We start from the raw sequence: 17,050 nt of genomic DNA on the forward strand, positions 1-17,050 counted from the left end.
GAATTGTGTTTCGAAGAAGTCTACTTGTTCTTCGCATCGTAGTGGTGATCCACTATTTGAACTTGTTTCATAGTTCCTTCTATTTGTTTACATGCGACCCATAAGTGGATTCACTGAAGTGTTTAAGCAAGCCCGAAATGCGCTTTCTTTCAGTTTTCAAAATCTTGGCAAATCAAGTAGACGTTTTGCCGATGACTCTGCGTCTCAACAAAAGGCCGATGCGTCTAGCTTTTGGTGAATGTTTGTCACACATTCAAAGGAAAAATTGTTCCAAGTTTTAGCCCAATTATGAACTTGCCACCTCAATTCGATTAGCCACATCATCATGCTGCGCTTAAGTGTGTCAGCACTTGTATCAGTACCATCGCTTCCCCCTTACAAGAACATCAGTGACGCACATATGATGACAAGCAGAATTGTATCACCAAGGCGTGCAAGATAATTCAAAGCTCAGAATCCGTCTTGACGTAAAGTTGCGAATAGAATTACATGCATAGTTCGAGTGTTGTAATTACTTCTTGCTTTCTCCTGATATGTTGTGAAACCTTATACTTTACTCTGTTTAAAGAGAAGAATATCTTGTATACTTTTCACTGAAGTACATTTCTTCCAGACCCATGTAGATTCGAGCGCGATATGAAGGTTATCGCGCCAGCGTCGACCAAGAGCTACAACAGCGCCCCGTCCCAGAAGCCTCTTTCGAGGAAAGGGACGTATCAGGCAAGCTTCACCCTCTCATTTCGCTGTTCCTTAAACTGCGAGCACTCCCGTCTGAGGAAGACACATTTTCATTTCCTTTTTTTTTGTGACAACGCAATATACTTTGCTCAACTTAGCAAACCATTCAAACGAAGCACTGCCGAGCACCAGCTTTACCAGATCTTTCCCACGAATTTCGTTCTCATCTTCGGAGATAAGAGTCAACAAAGCATACACTTGATCGCAACTAATGGAAAGCTTAAAATAGAGAGAAAGGGTGTAGAGTTCGCCGTAGGAGCGATTGTTGTAGCACAGAGAAATGACTGCGTAACCTTGATTTTCCCTGTTCCGAAACGTACCGACAGGCCTCTGGGATGCTAGGCCGGTCGACGCTCGCGCGATAACCTTCATAACCTAATGTGCAACGCTATTCAATACTTCGAGCTTGTGCTGTGTTGCTGTGTTGTGAATTTATGCCCCACTCCTGCCTAAGGCCTTCATAGAAGGCCAGCAGTATGTGACAAAATAAATATAAATAAAAGAAGTATCGCGCTCGACTGTACATCACAACATTCACTGAAATATGTTTTTTTGCAGAACCGTAATACTTCTTTGTGTTCTGATGTTTCCTTCTCACAGCCAGGTTTGTCCTGTTTGCAACTTTGCATAAGTTTAGCTGCTTTTTTAGGCCGGTGGTGGCAGAAAAACCGTCTTGCCTACTTGGATATTTTTTTTTTACTTTTTGTTTCCTCGACTTGAACCAAATGATCAATATCTTGTGTCGTTATAGCCCCTGGTTTCCGAGTATGCAATGTCAAAACATGCCGAGTGAGGCGTGTTTTCAGTTCTCGAAATTGAATTTGGCGCTTTCATTACACAAAAAGAAAAGCACTTTGATCACTCGGCGACATTGGAAATCGGATGTGCGACGAACTGTCTGTGTTATTTCTTAGAATTATGTGCGTACTTCAACTCGAAGATATTAACTGCTCGGACATCGTGATCACGCGAGAGACGTGGGAAGTGGCTGCAAGTTGTGCTTCATTCCCAGCATCTGTGATGTTGAGCACACTCATGCAGTACTCATTTTTATTGTCGCCACAGGACACGTACTTTAAACTATTTTGAGACAAGTCACGCAATACGCGTGAAGAGAGTGTGATATCTGCGACAACGTGGAGGCTTCGCCATTGTGCACGAAATGATTGCTAATGTCAGCAATGTATGCTTTAACATTAGTAATTATGACTTTGAAGGATCCCCCCGCCACGGTGGTCTAGTGGTTATGGCGCTAGACTGCAGACCCGAAGTTCGCGGGATCGAATCCCGGCCGCGGCGGCTGCATCTTCGATGGAGGCGAAAATATCTGAGGCTCGTGTGCTAGATTTAGGTGCACGTGAAAGAACCCCAGGTGATCGAAATTTCCGGAGCCCTCCACTACGGTGTCTCTCATAATCATATCGTAGTTTTGGGACGTTAAACCCCAGATATCATTATTATTTTTTGAAGGATCCTTGCTATACTTAATGACAATTCCACCAAGAGGTCCTGGCATTTATTCATTTAAGTAAAAGCGTCGGAGTTGTTTTCACACAAGTGTGGCTACTTTTGCCTACTTTAATTTCCCTTTGCTAAAGTTGGCTACTTTGAGACTACATTTTTCTAATTTCATGGCTATTTTTTGGCTTTTTGACCTGGCAACCGTGTTCGCAGCTTTGTAATACTAGACGAGAACTACGGAATTCGACTTAACATGGGACTGAGTGCATGCCAGCTTCAACCTAATGATATTGTTCCCTCGACCCCTTTCAGTGTGCACGCCCATGAGTTCGTGTTTACATTTCGGCACATAGACAGTAAGAAAGTCACGAATACCTGCATATTTACAGAAAGTAAAGTTATAAACCTCACTGTGTGTAAAACCTCACATGCTTCATTATACTTTCACCTAAGACTACTCGAATGGGTAGGCAATCTTCTTTATCTCCTGAATTTTGGTATTGATCCCCCCGCCCCGAAAACCTTTCTGCATCTAGCGCGGTTTTGCATCACCCCCGAGATTGGACACTTTCTGCACCTCACCTACCTCTGGGATGGGCCCGCCTATGACCAAATGACGATGTCATGTGATGACGTCATGATGACGTAACAAATTTTGGTGTCAAATATGACGTCACCATGATGTCATAGGTTGTCGTCATCGCATGAGGATTATTTTTTGCAGCACTCGTGTTCACGCCGGCACCGATGGTCATTTGTATTTGATGAGGCATCTCAGGCTTCTGCTGTAAAAATACATTGTGATATGGCACGCTTTTGCTTGTATCGTTTTCTGTTTGTACACTTCGTTTTGTAATATCCAGTAACTGGTTCACATGAGATTTCAGAATGTAAGTTTTTTCTAGTGTGTCAGCATTTCTTTACCGGCTCAACGAGACAGCTGTACGTATCTGTTTCACGTAAGGCGATCACTGCCATAAAGAGATAAAGGTTGAAAACAAAATAACTTTCCTTGTCGGAGTTCGGCTGGCTTCCAAGCCCTCACACTCCGAAGGCAAGTGTCATAATCACAGGGCTATACATCTTTATTTTTTCTTCATTGCTTTCCACTTCGCTGCCACCCACACTTCCATTTAGTGAATATATTTGAACCATATAACTATCATGTAGCTGTGATACAAAGCAATTGTAAAAAGGAGGACACACACATGTAGGCTTCCCTGATTGTCTTTATAGTGGAACCAAAACGCTTTATAGGACAACATGTCCAACCTACATGGAGGATTTTGCACATTATGAGATCTCAGTTATGCGCAAACATGATCCCAAGCGCCAGTATTGGTGGTGGCTGAATGCCCATCTCATGGAACCGTTCCAGGCGCTGACAAACGATAGAAGTGAGATGAACTACGTCATGTGAATATCTCCCGAATCAATCTTCTAAGGAACGTTGCAATTTACAATAACACTCGACGCTTACGCATCATTTAGACAAGAGTATTTTTTCCTCTCGTCAGATGCCTGCACAAGATTCCTCTACAAATTGTTGGTGCGATGCCAACTTCAATGCGTAACACGTTCTCCACCCAAGCGTATCGTATATAATTGACCGTACGACGCATTCTAAGGAGTTCGACAAGGTTAAATCCCAATGCGTGCACGTTGGCCTCATATGGGTATAGCCGCCGCGAATAGTTACTATAGTATTCCGATACGATGAGGAATTATTATGCACCTGTAGGGAAGAACACTTGTGAACCATTAAACAGAAAAAGTGGTGAAACACAATTTATATTCTGTTGCAATGGGGCGAAATACGTGACTGCAATGATAATTTTCCTCCGAGTGCGTAATTTTACGTAATTTTATATTTGCAGGTAGTTGAACTTATTTTGCTTGTTTGACCTTATTAAAGCGGCACATTGTCTATCGAACAGTATTTCTTTTAACGAGAATGATGTAATTTGGGTGTTCATTTCGGAATATGTGCGATGCAAAGCTCATTTGCAGCGCTCGTGAAAAACTGAGTAAGTATTAAATCTTTTAAAGGAAGTTTTGCAGCATAGCAGTCACAAGATTGCCCGACAAAACGTGCAAGGCGTGGAAACACTGCCACACCACCATCGCAACTTAATATGGCAATCTTGCCAAAGAATTTTTGCTGCATGTCCAGGAATCGATCCACTCGCCAAGCAAATGGCCGAGCGCGTACGCCAAGCCGAAAGAAAGAAGGAAGCATATCGCGATATTTACTCATGCACTTGAAGGACCTTCTTAGCAGCATTGAAAATATGTAGTTGAGCTGAGCTTTTTTGACAGCATGACTTGCTAGATAGCAGATGAAGCTGCTTACATAGGTGTTGATGCAAGGGCTTTGGCGAAGAAATGCTGTCGTGTATTTCCATGAAAAAGCAACAAACTCAAAAAAATCTTGAGCTTCGCCTTTGTGAGTGCCACGCGGTAGCGTTACCAAGCACCGTTTGCATTACCTTCTCGGCCCGCCACGGTGGTCTAGAGGTTTGGCGCTCGACTGCTGACCCGAAGGTCGCGGGTTCGAATCCCGGCTGTTTGACATTGATGCACCCATCTTGACGCCTAATGGCATGTCTCCATCGAGACGACTAACGCCCATGATCATGAATAAACCGTTGTGGTAGCTGAAGTTGTGAACATACATTTGGACACTACGAATCATGAATCCTACGTAACGATGGCATCAGCAAGCTCACAATCAACACTGGTACAGGATATGCACTGCAAGACGTCGTCACTTAGGGAGAGAAGCAGCATGGTGTGCGCTTTATAGTAAGGGGTAACCGACGCCTGTGCTCACGCGCAGACTACCACCCTGCGCTTCAGCAACACGGGAGGCAGAGGTTCGTAGCTGGAGCCGCAAACGCGTGCGTCCCGCTGGCCTCATTCTCGCTCCACCGAGGCACGACATTCGCCGGTCGAAATCGTGTCCCTTCTGCAACGCGTATTGCAGCAGTTTCGTTAGTCGGTGCTCTCGCAATCGAAGTAGTCGGCGACAGAGAAATCCCGTTGGTGCATGTGGAAGCTGCACCACCCCGATGAGCCGGCGCACGCTACCACGAAGCGAAAGGCAGAGACCGTAACTGCGTTTAAATGCCTCGGCGACGCCAGCGCTGGCAGTGTATCTCGCTGGTATCGAGACGCTTTAACCATAATCTCCGGTATCGCTCGCAATCTGGGAGTAAGCGCAAGTAAGTGTCGATCGCGACGCATTAGTTCTTTTCACCTCTCACAGACGGCGGTAACGCCCCGCCTACCTACACCGCCAACAGAGAGCACCGTGCGAGAGAGAATGGATGAAAGATATAAGGTGCCTTCGTGAAGTGTCCAGCATTATTAAAGAAAAAAAAAGACTATGGTTCAACCCTTCGTCATAGGAATCGGAATAACACGAAAGTAAAGCGTGCCCTTACAGAAGTAACTGAATGTTTACTGTACATGGATATAAGAGAGTTTGCACAATGTATATTGATGTCTGGCAGCTATAGTACGTTTAAAGGGCCCCTCACCAGGCCACATAGCAAATTTTAGTTAGACGCTGGAAGTTGTTGTGTGCCGAATGAAGAGCAGTATGCCGCAAGAATTTTTGAAATCGGTTTCTTACGAGCTGAGCAAAACAATAATTTGTAGCGGCGCGAAACCATGATGCGAGGTGGCGAGTTTCAAACCCTTGCCCCTCGCCCCGTGTAGCCTTCGCAAGCCAAATCCCTTCCCTGCCCTCTTCACTTGACAAATACGCAGGAACACGTCATGCGCATGCATGGTCACGTGCGCATGACGTGCCCGAGCCAGCCCGGGCACGCGAGCGGCGTTGCACGGCCGCTACCTTTTTTTTTATGTAGCGGCCGTGGGCGTTGTGTCGGCGTTCTCTGTGGTGTACTGCCTGTTTCTGCGGGACGGGCATGAAAGTTGCGACATTTGTACGGTCACGAGAGTGGCGGTATCATGAGGGGACCCAGGGGGCCTGGGAGGTCTTGAATTCCCTTGCAATAAAGTTTTTTCGACTCGACTCGGGCCAGTGCCGCGTTAACTTTTACTTGTACGGGGTAGAATAAATGAGCATAATGAGTGCTCGAACGCGCCATAACATTACTTTCGTTTCCAGGGCTGGCGTCTGCTCGATGCGCAAACTGCGGGGGCACGAACGCATGGGAAGTGGAGGCACATTAGCCCCGCAACTCGCTGCAAATCACGCAAAAAAAATGAAAAAGACGCACACATTCCCTTTGTGTGTCTCGTTATTTCTCTCAAGTTTTATTAATCTATTCAAGCAACAAATTACACAAACTACACATGTCGTGTCAAATAATTATCGCAGTGTCACGTGCTACTGCTAGCGACGTCAGAGCCCAGTCGTCTACGTAGAGGAGCGACGTCACAGCACTACCATCTACGTAGGGCCATTTTCTCATGTACGTCATCCCCTCATTCTCTAAAGTGCGCGCCCGCGAGAGGAAGCGCAATCAGCGTTCACCTTGAAATTTGACCCATTTCCGCGGCGCGTAGCGTTGCAAATTTTGGCAGACGTGATCGTGAACGCCTAGTGTACGCATTTCGCTCGTCAGCTCAAAATTGTCAAACCTGGTGAGGAGCACTTTAACGTGGATGTGCCCATTTTGATGACTGTTGGTACATCATCCTGACGACTGACGTCCCTGCTAAATGAATAAACAAACCCTTGTGGTAGCTGTAGTAGTTAATGGTGAAAGCGTAATCAGAGAACTAGGTGTTATAGCCAGAAGAGCGTCGCATATTGGACGCAAAACTTGGTCGCCTTCCCGCGGCATGTTAAAATGTGTTTGAACACCATGGCCGGATCAGAGGGATAGCGCTCGTCTCGTGTTTATGTTGCTTTCTTGTGTCCCCGTAATGTTGCGCTACCTGCTCTTTGATGAATTCTTTCAAACTCGCCCAGATTTCCGTTTTCGTAGAGGGAAACGCAAATCGCGTCGTGCCGCCCCGGTAGCCCGGCCGCGATTTTTCTAGGGGCGAGCGCGTGAGCGCGGAACGCGGTGTTACAGCCCCGTAAGGCAGGCGCGCGTCGCAGAGCTATGAGCGAGGCCGACGCTGTTACGACGCTTAAAGGTCTTTAACGACGTTTGGCTCAGGTCGCCACCTCGCGGCATGTTAAGGCATTGACGAAATTAAACTTCTATTGAAAACGCGCCGAATGGGAGGAATGTGTAACACGTTGCAGGTGCTAATCTCGGAGGCCACAGTAATGACGAGAGAGAGAAACAACATTTATTGAAAGAAAAGTGGTTCATTGAAAGAAAAGTGGAAAAGTGGAAAATGAGTGGGGCCCTTCTTCCAAGACTCCACTGGCTATAGGGGCTCGGCGGGCCTGACTTAGGGTTGCCAGTTGGCTTCCCAATGTCCGTTCAGCGAGTCGCGCCTCCCACGACTACCTGTGTAATGGGTGCGTATGGCCTGTGTCGACTGTAGCCGGTCGCTCGGGGCAGCGGTAGGTTATGTGTGTGAGTAATGACGAATTACTTTACCGCTCCCAGAGGGCAACACCACCCCGCCGACCGGGAGTGTGGTAGATATAAAAGGCGCTTTTGTAAAGCCTGTAGAGTCTGTGACCGTGGCGCAGTGGATAGCGTGCCCGGCATCTGTTGTTGCGGCATCTGTGTTGCGGACTGTTGTCGTGGGTTCGATGCCCGTTGACGGAAATTTTTTCTTTGCCATCTAATCGCGTACATTTTTTCGACGTCATTTCCGTGACGGAAATACGTCAGTGAAGTCTTGGTGGACCCCGGTATAAAACACTTTCGTGTTAAAAAAAATCCAGGGTAGGTTAGTGGGTTGAGCGTCGAGCGCTTACTGTCGCGACCGCGAAGTCATGGGTTCGATTCCCAGAGGCAAATCTTGGTGTTTTTTTCTTTCTCGCCCGTTGGCGTTCATTTTATCAACGTCATAACTATAACCGAAGTTCTTGGTGGACCCCGGCATAAAACACTTTCGTGTTAAGAAATAAGAATCAGTTAACAAACGTTGCAACACTTAAGGAGAAGCTTGAAAGTATGTTCTCTGTCCACAAAATAGTAAAGCTGTACAATGTCATAAAAGCAACGCTGCCCGAAATAACGGATAGCTGAAAAAGAATAATTTTTCGGGCTAATTACTATATCCTTAAGCGGAATCGTTAAATACGGAGCGATTTTCGGAACACATGACGATAAAAACGAAATTTGTGCAGCTTGAACCAATGGCGCAAAACTGGAACCAAAAGCGGAGCTGGACGGCCTTCCTTGTTACCCTTTATTTTTCTTTTAGATGCGAAGCATCTTATGGCGGAGTTAAAACCGGTGGTGGTTGTGGTGGTGTGTGGCGTGACCACCCTTACTGCGCATGCGCAAACCCTCTCCACACACCTCCGCTGCCACTGTCCCCCTCTCCCCTTCCCCTCTCCACTTCCCCTCTGAAACGCGGGCTCGACATGCCGAAACTCTGCTTCTCATCGCCTCATGATCTCCTTTAGCGGAGATGTTCCTTCCTCTCGTTCTTTCTCTCCACTTTTTCCAACTTTGTGTCTACGTATTTCTTTCCTTCTCTATATACATATTTCTTTCTCTCTTCCCTTTTTTTCTGTTTTGTTATCGGTTTTTCAATCACTTTATTCTCTCCGCTTCTTTACATCTATTTCTCTCTCGGTCTATTTCATTTCTGCCTGTATCATTTTTTCTTTCTTCCCTTTCTTCCTCTCCATGTCTCTCTTTCTTTATCTCTCTTTCTCTCTCACCTCTGTGCTCGTTTTCTCGCCCATCAGAGTTAATGCATCCTACGCCGCAGAAATCGGCGCAGCGGGAGAGTGCGCGCAGGGCGCACTTGTTCGGGTAGCGAAACAGAGCAGGAAGAAGTGGACGGAGAGAGCGCGCGCCGGGATCATCATGATAGTTTTCACGAACGCTCCGCGGGGATTTGCCGACCTCAAATGGCTACGCTGATAGTATAATTTTTCCTACAAACTTTTCACCGAGCTTGGTCTACTATGTAGCTAGCTGTCTAAAAGAAACAGTAAACACCGACGAAAGCATGAACATAACCACTCTATGCCACCCATTTTAGATGTGAAGCATCTTATGGCGGAGTTCAATCCGGGGGTGGTGGTGGTGTGCGGCGTGACCACCCTTACTGCGCCTGCGCGAACCCTCTCCACTTCCCCTCTCCACTACCCTCTCCATTTCCCCCTCTCCACTTCCCCTCTCCCCGCCACACTTCCCCCTCACCTTCCCTTTCCCCTCTCCCTTCCCCCTCTCCCCCTCACCACTCCACCTCTAGAACGCGGGCTCTACATGCCGAAACACTGCTTCGCATCGCCTCATGATCCCCTTTAGCAGGAGATGGTGTGATTTTTGGCGATATTTACGACCATTCATAAATGAGATATCATGTTCACTAACATTTCTTTGCGCAAGAAAAAAATTGGTTGTTAAATTGCGTAGGAGGTAACTCAAATTTATTGGTCCATGTATAAGGAAATACCGTTTCAGTATAAAAATTTCACCATCTCCCACTAAAGGGAACCATGTGAGGATGCGAAGGAGCGCATGGGTCAACCTAAAGTTCTGTTCATCTCGGGCACCTTGCCCGACGTTAACGCGTCCTTGCATGTAGAGCACACCATGAATTCACTGTAGTTGCTCTTGCTGTTACTCGTCCGGAACTCTTGTTCGAGCACGTCAGGCGGGTTCATCGCGCGTCTGCAGAAACTTGTTCCCCGATGTCATCACGTGATTTCTCAGAGAGTGTAAGGGGGAGAGGCCACAGCGTCTTACCCAGCCCCTTACACAGGCCCGAACGTGCTAGCGCGTGCCAGCACACGTGGTTTTGTCTGCGTTACACCAAGCTAGGATAGCATACGGCAGCCCGGGCCCCTAAAGTGCCCTGCACGTATCATCATCAGGGCGGTCGAAGAACAACATGAAGGAGACTTCTCCTTGGCGCGAGCGTGCGTTCAATATGTTGCACATGGCCATGGTAGGTTTTAGAGAGCGGACGGTCGCCAATGGAACTACGGACAAAGCCCAGCGCAAAAGCTGCTTCGCATCTAAAAAGTAATAGCAATCGTACCGGCAATGCCGAAAAAGAAATATGAAAGGGGAACTGTGTTCGACACCACAGCAGAATACGTTGCTACGCTCACGAATAAACACAGCACCGACCATTGTAGAAATGTTTTCAGTAAAGACAAATATTTTCATCTTTTCGTCAATAAAATATTTCCATAGTTTACGGGACGCCCTCCAGCTACTCGTTTCATCTCAGAATTGAATGCTTAATCTTTCTTACCGGTCCGGTTAAACAACGTATTCATATCGCAAAAGTGCTGCCCAAGCACTTCTATGCGAGCGAAGGTTTGTCCAATTTAAAGAAATGTGAGGGCTGCGGTGATTCAGTATTTTACACTTCGATTTTGATGATTTCTGAAAGTAATTGTTTGCTACTCGATTCGTGTTCTAGTTGTCAAATCGCAGAACAGCATTTGATTACAAATGCAATGAACCATATTCCTAAAGCTGAAAGATTGCATCATAAGATACTTCTGCAAGAAGCTATAACATTCTTACTAGGCGTTTACAATGTTCCGAGAAACTTATGCTCATTAAATCTATGCGATGTTCGAAATTGAGCGAAGCAGTTCACTTTTGCTCCAGCTCGCATGGGGAAATACGAATGAAAAAACGGCGATACTGTACTGGAGATGTTGTGCAAACAACTTTTATTTCTGCATAGCATCCAGATGGAAGTTGATGCCTATAACTTCTCTTCTTCGTCTTCAAATGAGTTACCGTTTGGAGGTTTCTGTAAAGAGAAAACAAAACAATCGCGTTAGAGACCTCCACGAGATAAAGCAGAAGAACGTTACAGTTCTCTAGAATTTTTTCGCAGCTGCACATCAAATGTTTTCTAGTGTTATATATGTACAGATATTATTCGGATGTCACCAACATTACGCTCCTACCGGTTTGATTAACTGCTTCTAGAGCTGCAATAAAGGCAAGGTCAGCGAAGTTCACACATTGACACTTGAAATCCATGTACTCACACTTCCTCTTGCGGAGAAGGGCACCGTAGTGGTAGGGAGAGCCGAGACCGTAGCCGTAGTTCAGGCCATAGCCGAGGAGACCGTGGCCGTAGCCGTAGCTGCCAACACCGTAGCCGAGGGATCCAACACCATAGCCGTAGTAGGCTGGGGCGGCGTGGTAGGCAGCAACAGCTGGGGCAGCGTGGGCGACGGTGGCAACAGCTGGAGCGTGGTGGACAGTGGTGGTGGCAACAGCTGGGGCAGCGTGGACGGCAGTGGCGTAGGTGGCGACTGGAGCGGCAACAGCGGTGGCGACTGGGGCGTGGGCCACAGTGGCGACAGCTGGGGCGGCGGCGTAGGAGGCGATGGCTGGAGCAGCGGCGTAGGTGGCCACTGGAGCGTGAGCCACGGTGGCGACAGCTGGGGCGTGGTAGGTAGCGACCTTGGTCACAGCTGGGGCAGCGGCGTAGGTGGCAACAGCTGGAGCAGCAGCGTAGGTGGCGACTGGGGCAGCAGCGTAGGTGGCGACTGGAGCGTGAGCCACGGTGGCGACGGCTGGGGCGTGGTAGGTGGTGGCAACCTTGGTCACGGCTGGAGCAGCAGCGAGAACTGGGGCAGCAGCGTAGGTGGCGGCAACCCTGGTCACAGCTGGAGCAGCGGCAACAACTGGAGCAGCAGCGTAAGTGGCGACTGGAGCGTGGGCAACGGTGGCGACGGCTGGAGCAGCGTGGGCGACAGTGTGCACAGCTGGAGCGTATCCGGCGTAGCCGAGGCCATAGCCGTGACCATAGCCGGTGTAGCCGAGACCGTAGCCAAGACCGTAGCCGAGACCGTAGCCGTGGCCCAGGCCGTAGCCGGTGTAGCCAGCAAAAGCGCTGGTGGCAAGAGCCAAGAGGACGCAGGCACGGATCTGAAATGTGAATTGTGTGGTATTTGTTGTGAGCGTGAGTTTTCTCTGAGGTTATAGCTGTCGCTACGTATAGCTTTCGTGCGCATATTTATTATTACCTTTTTCTGTAACTTGACAATATGAAGCAGTTTTAACGCACCATGGAAGTCTTTGTGTTATTTGAGCAAATAGCCTGATTGATATAGCCAATTCGAAATTTGGCACAACACTCTGCTTGTACTAGTTACGTGTTCAGGCCTGATGTTTGATGTGAATCTTTTGTACACATTTACGAAAGCGAATAGTGAGTGCAACGGTAATCTCGAACTACACTTCAACTCTATAACAATCCTGCTGTAACATCTTGGTTCTCTCTCTCAGTCTAAAAGCAGAAAATATTTCCTCTATCGCACAGGACAAATGCTCACGTTATCGCTAATCTGTAATTAAGGCATGAAAATTTTAAATGAATATAAAGAGCAACACCTTGCAGGAATGTAAGCATCCCGGATTAAGGTGTCTGAACGAAAATGCCCTAGCTTCATCCCTTCGTCTCGTAGGTGGCATTTTCACTCATATATCCAGAAAGTTGGTAGACAAGCTTTCTTACCATGGTTACTTTAGAGCTGCTGTTGAGCCAACTGCTGAATGTGTGCGGTTCGCGGGCCCTTTTATACGAAAGCTCTTCCCTGACGTCATCACTTCAGTGAAAACTAAAAAAGGAAATTTTAGAACAAAAATAAAGAAAACGGGGTGTGTGCTCATTTTGTTATTCCGCGCGTCTCCGTAAGCTGTAAAACCGGAGCTGACTGGAACATCGTACGTTTTCCGAACTGTAATGAAGCACCGCGCGTCGGCTTTGCTGAAAACACTTATGGGATACTTAAGAGCAGTGTTAAAAACAATAAATACAACCGCGAGGAATGCGTTATTGCTTAGCCTTCCTGCCTCAAAGTCCAAGTAAACGAATGAATGCAAAGGAAAGAATCAGTTAGCCTCTTTGGCGATCATACAAACGCTCAGAGTGCATGAAGAAATAAAGTAAATCGTTTAGGTCTAATTGATGACTATGAAACCTACTTTGCATGTCAGTTAAAATAATTTTCTATCACTACATTTGATGCGCACGGCCATTTATATTACTTTTAATTCATTGACAGTCGTACTGTCCAGCAATTTTTATGTACCAACACTGTATAGTTCACGGGAAAGCGATTAGTGCTTCGTACAGTCAGTAAATATAAATCATATTGCTGTCGTGTGCACGAAAAGAAGAGGAAAGAGCGTCGGGTTATGTTCGGAGTACGTATTGTTTGATGCACCTCTAACTTTGTGCGTATGTATTTCAAAGTTGGAAAGCACAGAACAAGCAAAGTCAATACTTATTTGCAAATCGAAACAACATTGTATTCCAATGGATACCCAGTCACACTGGAATAAAGGGAAATGAAGAGGCTGACAGCCTCGCGAAGAAAGCATTGAACGAAGGACGGGATTGCGCAATCCCTGTGTCTGGGGCGGATATTCGACATTTTATAACGCAAGGAGCTAACCATTGTTCGATGGAGAAGTGGTTTGATAGCACTAAATCAAAGGAATCAGTACTTTATGAAGTTGATCCACACAGAAAATTTTTCATAGCGACAGATCTCCCACGACACTTAGAGACTTTAATCCACAGACTTCGATTGGAAGTAGCCTACACAAACAGCTTCCTGCACAAGATACATCGATCCAACTCCCCGGAATGCCATTGTGGTCAAGCAGAAGAAAATGTTCGCCATATTCTTTTGGAGTGCGTTAAATACGCGAATGAAAGAGAAAAATTAAAGAAGAAATTAGCAAGTTTGGACAGACGGCCCCTCACATTAAAGAAATTACTTGGACCATGGCCTGAGATGCATCTTCAGAAAAAGGCGAACATCTTCCTGACAGATTTTTTAGTGGAGACCGGACTGGATAAGCGCCTGTGATAAACAGCCAGGGATTGATTTATATGAAATGTGTTAGTGCATATACTGTTAGTAGAAAAGGAAGGTGTGCGGGTGAACAGTTTATGATAGTGTGAACTGCTGCAAGCAAACTGTGTATTGGTATGATTTTTTTTTTTCGGATTGTTCATGTTTAGGTACCGTTCAGTATTATTCTTTGTTTTTTTCGCTGCATAACTTCGTGATATGGAGTAGCCGAGGCAATATGGACCTCAACCTCTCCACAGCAAAACAGTTAGAACAGAACAGAACAGTTAGAACAGAAACGCGAGAACGCGTTTTATATTCAAGGTTATGTGCTTGGTGGCAATACAGGCTCGCAATATTTAGAAGAGTTTCTTACGCGGATATCGATCGTTTGTTCCTGTTTTAGCAATCTTTACCATACAAAGAGTGAGACGCGTCTCCCCCTCTGTTTTGGAGGCATAGTAGATTTGTAAGGCGTTTCTTAATTTCACGACACTGGTGGCTTATCTAGGTCCTCGGAACATATTTATCAATATATGAACTTGGTGCCATTTTTTAAGTCCGTAGCCCTTTAGAGGCCCGACTTGTCGTCCATGCATAGATATCGTGTGGCGTTATGACGCTCCAAGCTAGCAATGGTCGAAACCGCGTTAAAGTAAATGAACCAAATCTAAAAAACAGATGGCTGATCCCGCTGTCATAAGAATCGGCATAACCCGAAAGTGAAACGTGTCATCACCGAAGTAGTTGATTCTTTATAGTGCAGTGGCATATGAGAGCTTGTAGAATCTCTACTGTTGTTTGGCAGATATATCGCCGCTTCATGTGTATGCACTCACGTTGACGCCTAGTGGCCCATCTCCGTACCGACGACTAACGTCCATGATATGGTTTAACGCTTGCGGTAGCTAAAGTTCTTAGCATATACGTGGCATATGGTGAATCCCGCGCGAATATCGAATCAACAAGCACATAATAAACACTGATACTCGATATGCACTACTTCAGAGCGTCGTGAAACGCGAACAGAAACGCTATGCGCGTAGTGTCTTCCCTCTGGCCTGGACGTTAATTCTCACAGGTCGAGGGAAAGAGGGACGAACAACTTTATTGACGGCACAGCGAGGTGGTTGCCGGTTGTTCAAATGCTAGCCTGCCGGTAGTTCCAATGGGGTGGCAAGTACTCGCCACGACCTTTTTGTGCCCAGGTAATAACTTCTGTCTGAATACGTTGGTCATTGAATGACAGGAGTGACTCCCACGCATCGGGGGAGGTGAAATGCGGTGCGACAGCCAGGCGAGCGTCCGAGAGCTATTTTTCTATATAGCTTGATGCTATGAGCGAGGCTTCGGCTAAAGCCACCACCTCGCGGTCTGTTAAAGCCCATCTATTGGAAGCGCGCCGAATAGGATGGTCGGAACAACGACGCGTATTTTTTTTAGCCTTGTGGCACACTAGTCACCGCCCCCTTCTAATCGGGACGCTCATAGCATCCATCCATCTGTACAAGAAAACCGTGAAAGATAAAAGGCGCGTTTATGTTGCCTCTGTTGTGCGTTTGACGGTAGATCAGTGGGCTAAACGCCCGCCAGCCATCGTCGCGGACCGAGATGTCATGTGTTCTACTCCTGTCAACAGAACTTTTTCTTAAAAAGAGCGAAGATCATTAGGCCCGCACTCCTCCACGCCGTCGAAGCCCCCTTCCCTTTTACATCGCTTTATGTTACAGTGGCCGGTGATTTAAGAGGAAATGTTTATGCCTTGAGCGGTTCGATTCTAGCATCCCCGAAATTCGAGGTTAAACTGGTTATAATGTTCGTCTTCACTTTCACCACTATTATTGTGGACTGCGAAATGACAACCATCATTCTAGTGCACTACCGGTGCTTTGTCGAAGGTAGTAGCAGATGGTCTCCCCACTCGGCGCCGGCACAAAAAAGGCAAAGCAACGCTGCGCGTGCCGCTCGTGCGCGCGGTGTTTCGTCGCCTCATCACCGCTCGCCCCCCCCCTCGCATACCTGTCTCCCTGCGCACCACACTCTCACTCGCTCAGTCGTTCCCGCCACCGAGCGCGGCAGGCGCTCTCCCCTCCCGCTCACCACCCTACCGCCTTCATGAAAGCCTGCAGCGAGATCATGCGCATAGTCGTTTGCGTCTCATTTCTGAAGAGCTTTCGATGATCGGTTGTATTCGTACACGGAACAACTGCTAGTTTTTCTTTGCCATTTGATGGCGTTCATTTTGCTGACGTATTTCCGTGACGTAAATACGTCATGAAAGTCTTGGTGGACCCCGGCATAAAACACTCACATTCTGTATTTACATTATTAACACAAGAATGTAAATACAGAAATAACAAGGAAGTAAACAATAATAATTCAAGATCGCAAAAACGCCTCGAAAACATGTGGCCATCACCTGTACCGTGCAGGAGAAATCGTTAATACCTTGCCGAGGGCGCAATTGCTCCTGTCACCAGCGCTTTTCCGGCACCGGTATTACGAACTTCTGCGAGGGATCATTAACAGACAGAGAATAACAACGGAATCGCTGGGTGCTCGTTTTACGCGCCCCCTCAGGTTTCCCAGTAGTGGAGGTGCATTTAGCGCAAGATTTGGAGCTGCGCCAATCGCTACACAAGAAAGGTATTACCGCTTCATTTGAACGATATTTGGCGCTGGAAATGAGCAATTTTTTGAATATTTTTTTCGATCCAATTAACCAACACGGTCCCAATAGGGATCCTACGGAATGCTCCCGCCTCGCCTGTTATTGACAAGTCTAACATTTAACCTAGTATGTTCTTCAGGAAAATTTACGATAAGGTATTTTCATCTTTCTAAACGAACATTCAATAAAACAGCCATAAGGTGCGGCCTTTATTATCCCTCCTGATACGCCATCGAGAGTTCTGAATTAGCTGATCCATATAACACGGT

At 46.8% G+C, this 17,050-nt stretch overlaps 1 protein-coding gene across 1 annotated transcript in view; it reads right to left on the reverse strand.

Moving 5' to 3' along the window:
- The window catches only part of LOC119390292 (calphotin), an 806,323-nt gene that overhangs the window by 407,069 nt on the left and 382,204 nt on the right, over nt 1–17,050 (reverse strand). Inside the window, exon 4 of the mRNA XM_049415248.1 lies at nt 11,706–11,843. Coding sequence (XP_049271205.1) covers nt 11,706–11,843 — 138 coding nt within the window. The remainder of the gene's footprint in view (nt 1–11,705; nt 11,844–17,050) is intronic.

Source organism: Rhipicephalus sanguineus, chromosome 4, assembly GCF_013339695.2.
Source record: "Rhipicephalus sanguineus isolate Rsan-2018 chromosome 4, BIME_Rsan_1.4, whole genome shotgun sequence".
Taxonomy (NCBI): domain Eukaryota; kingdom Metazoa; phylum Arthropoda; class Arachnida; order Ixodida; family Ixodidae; genus Rhipicephalus; species Rhipicephalus sanguineus.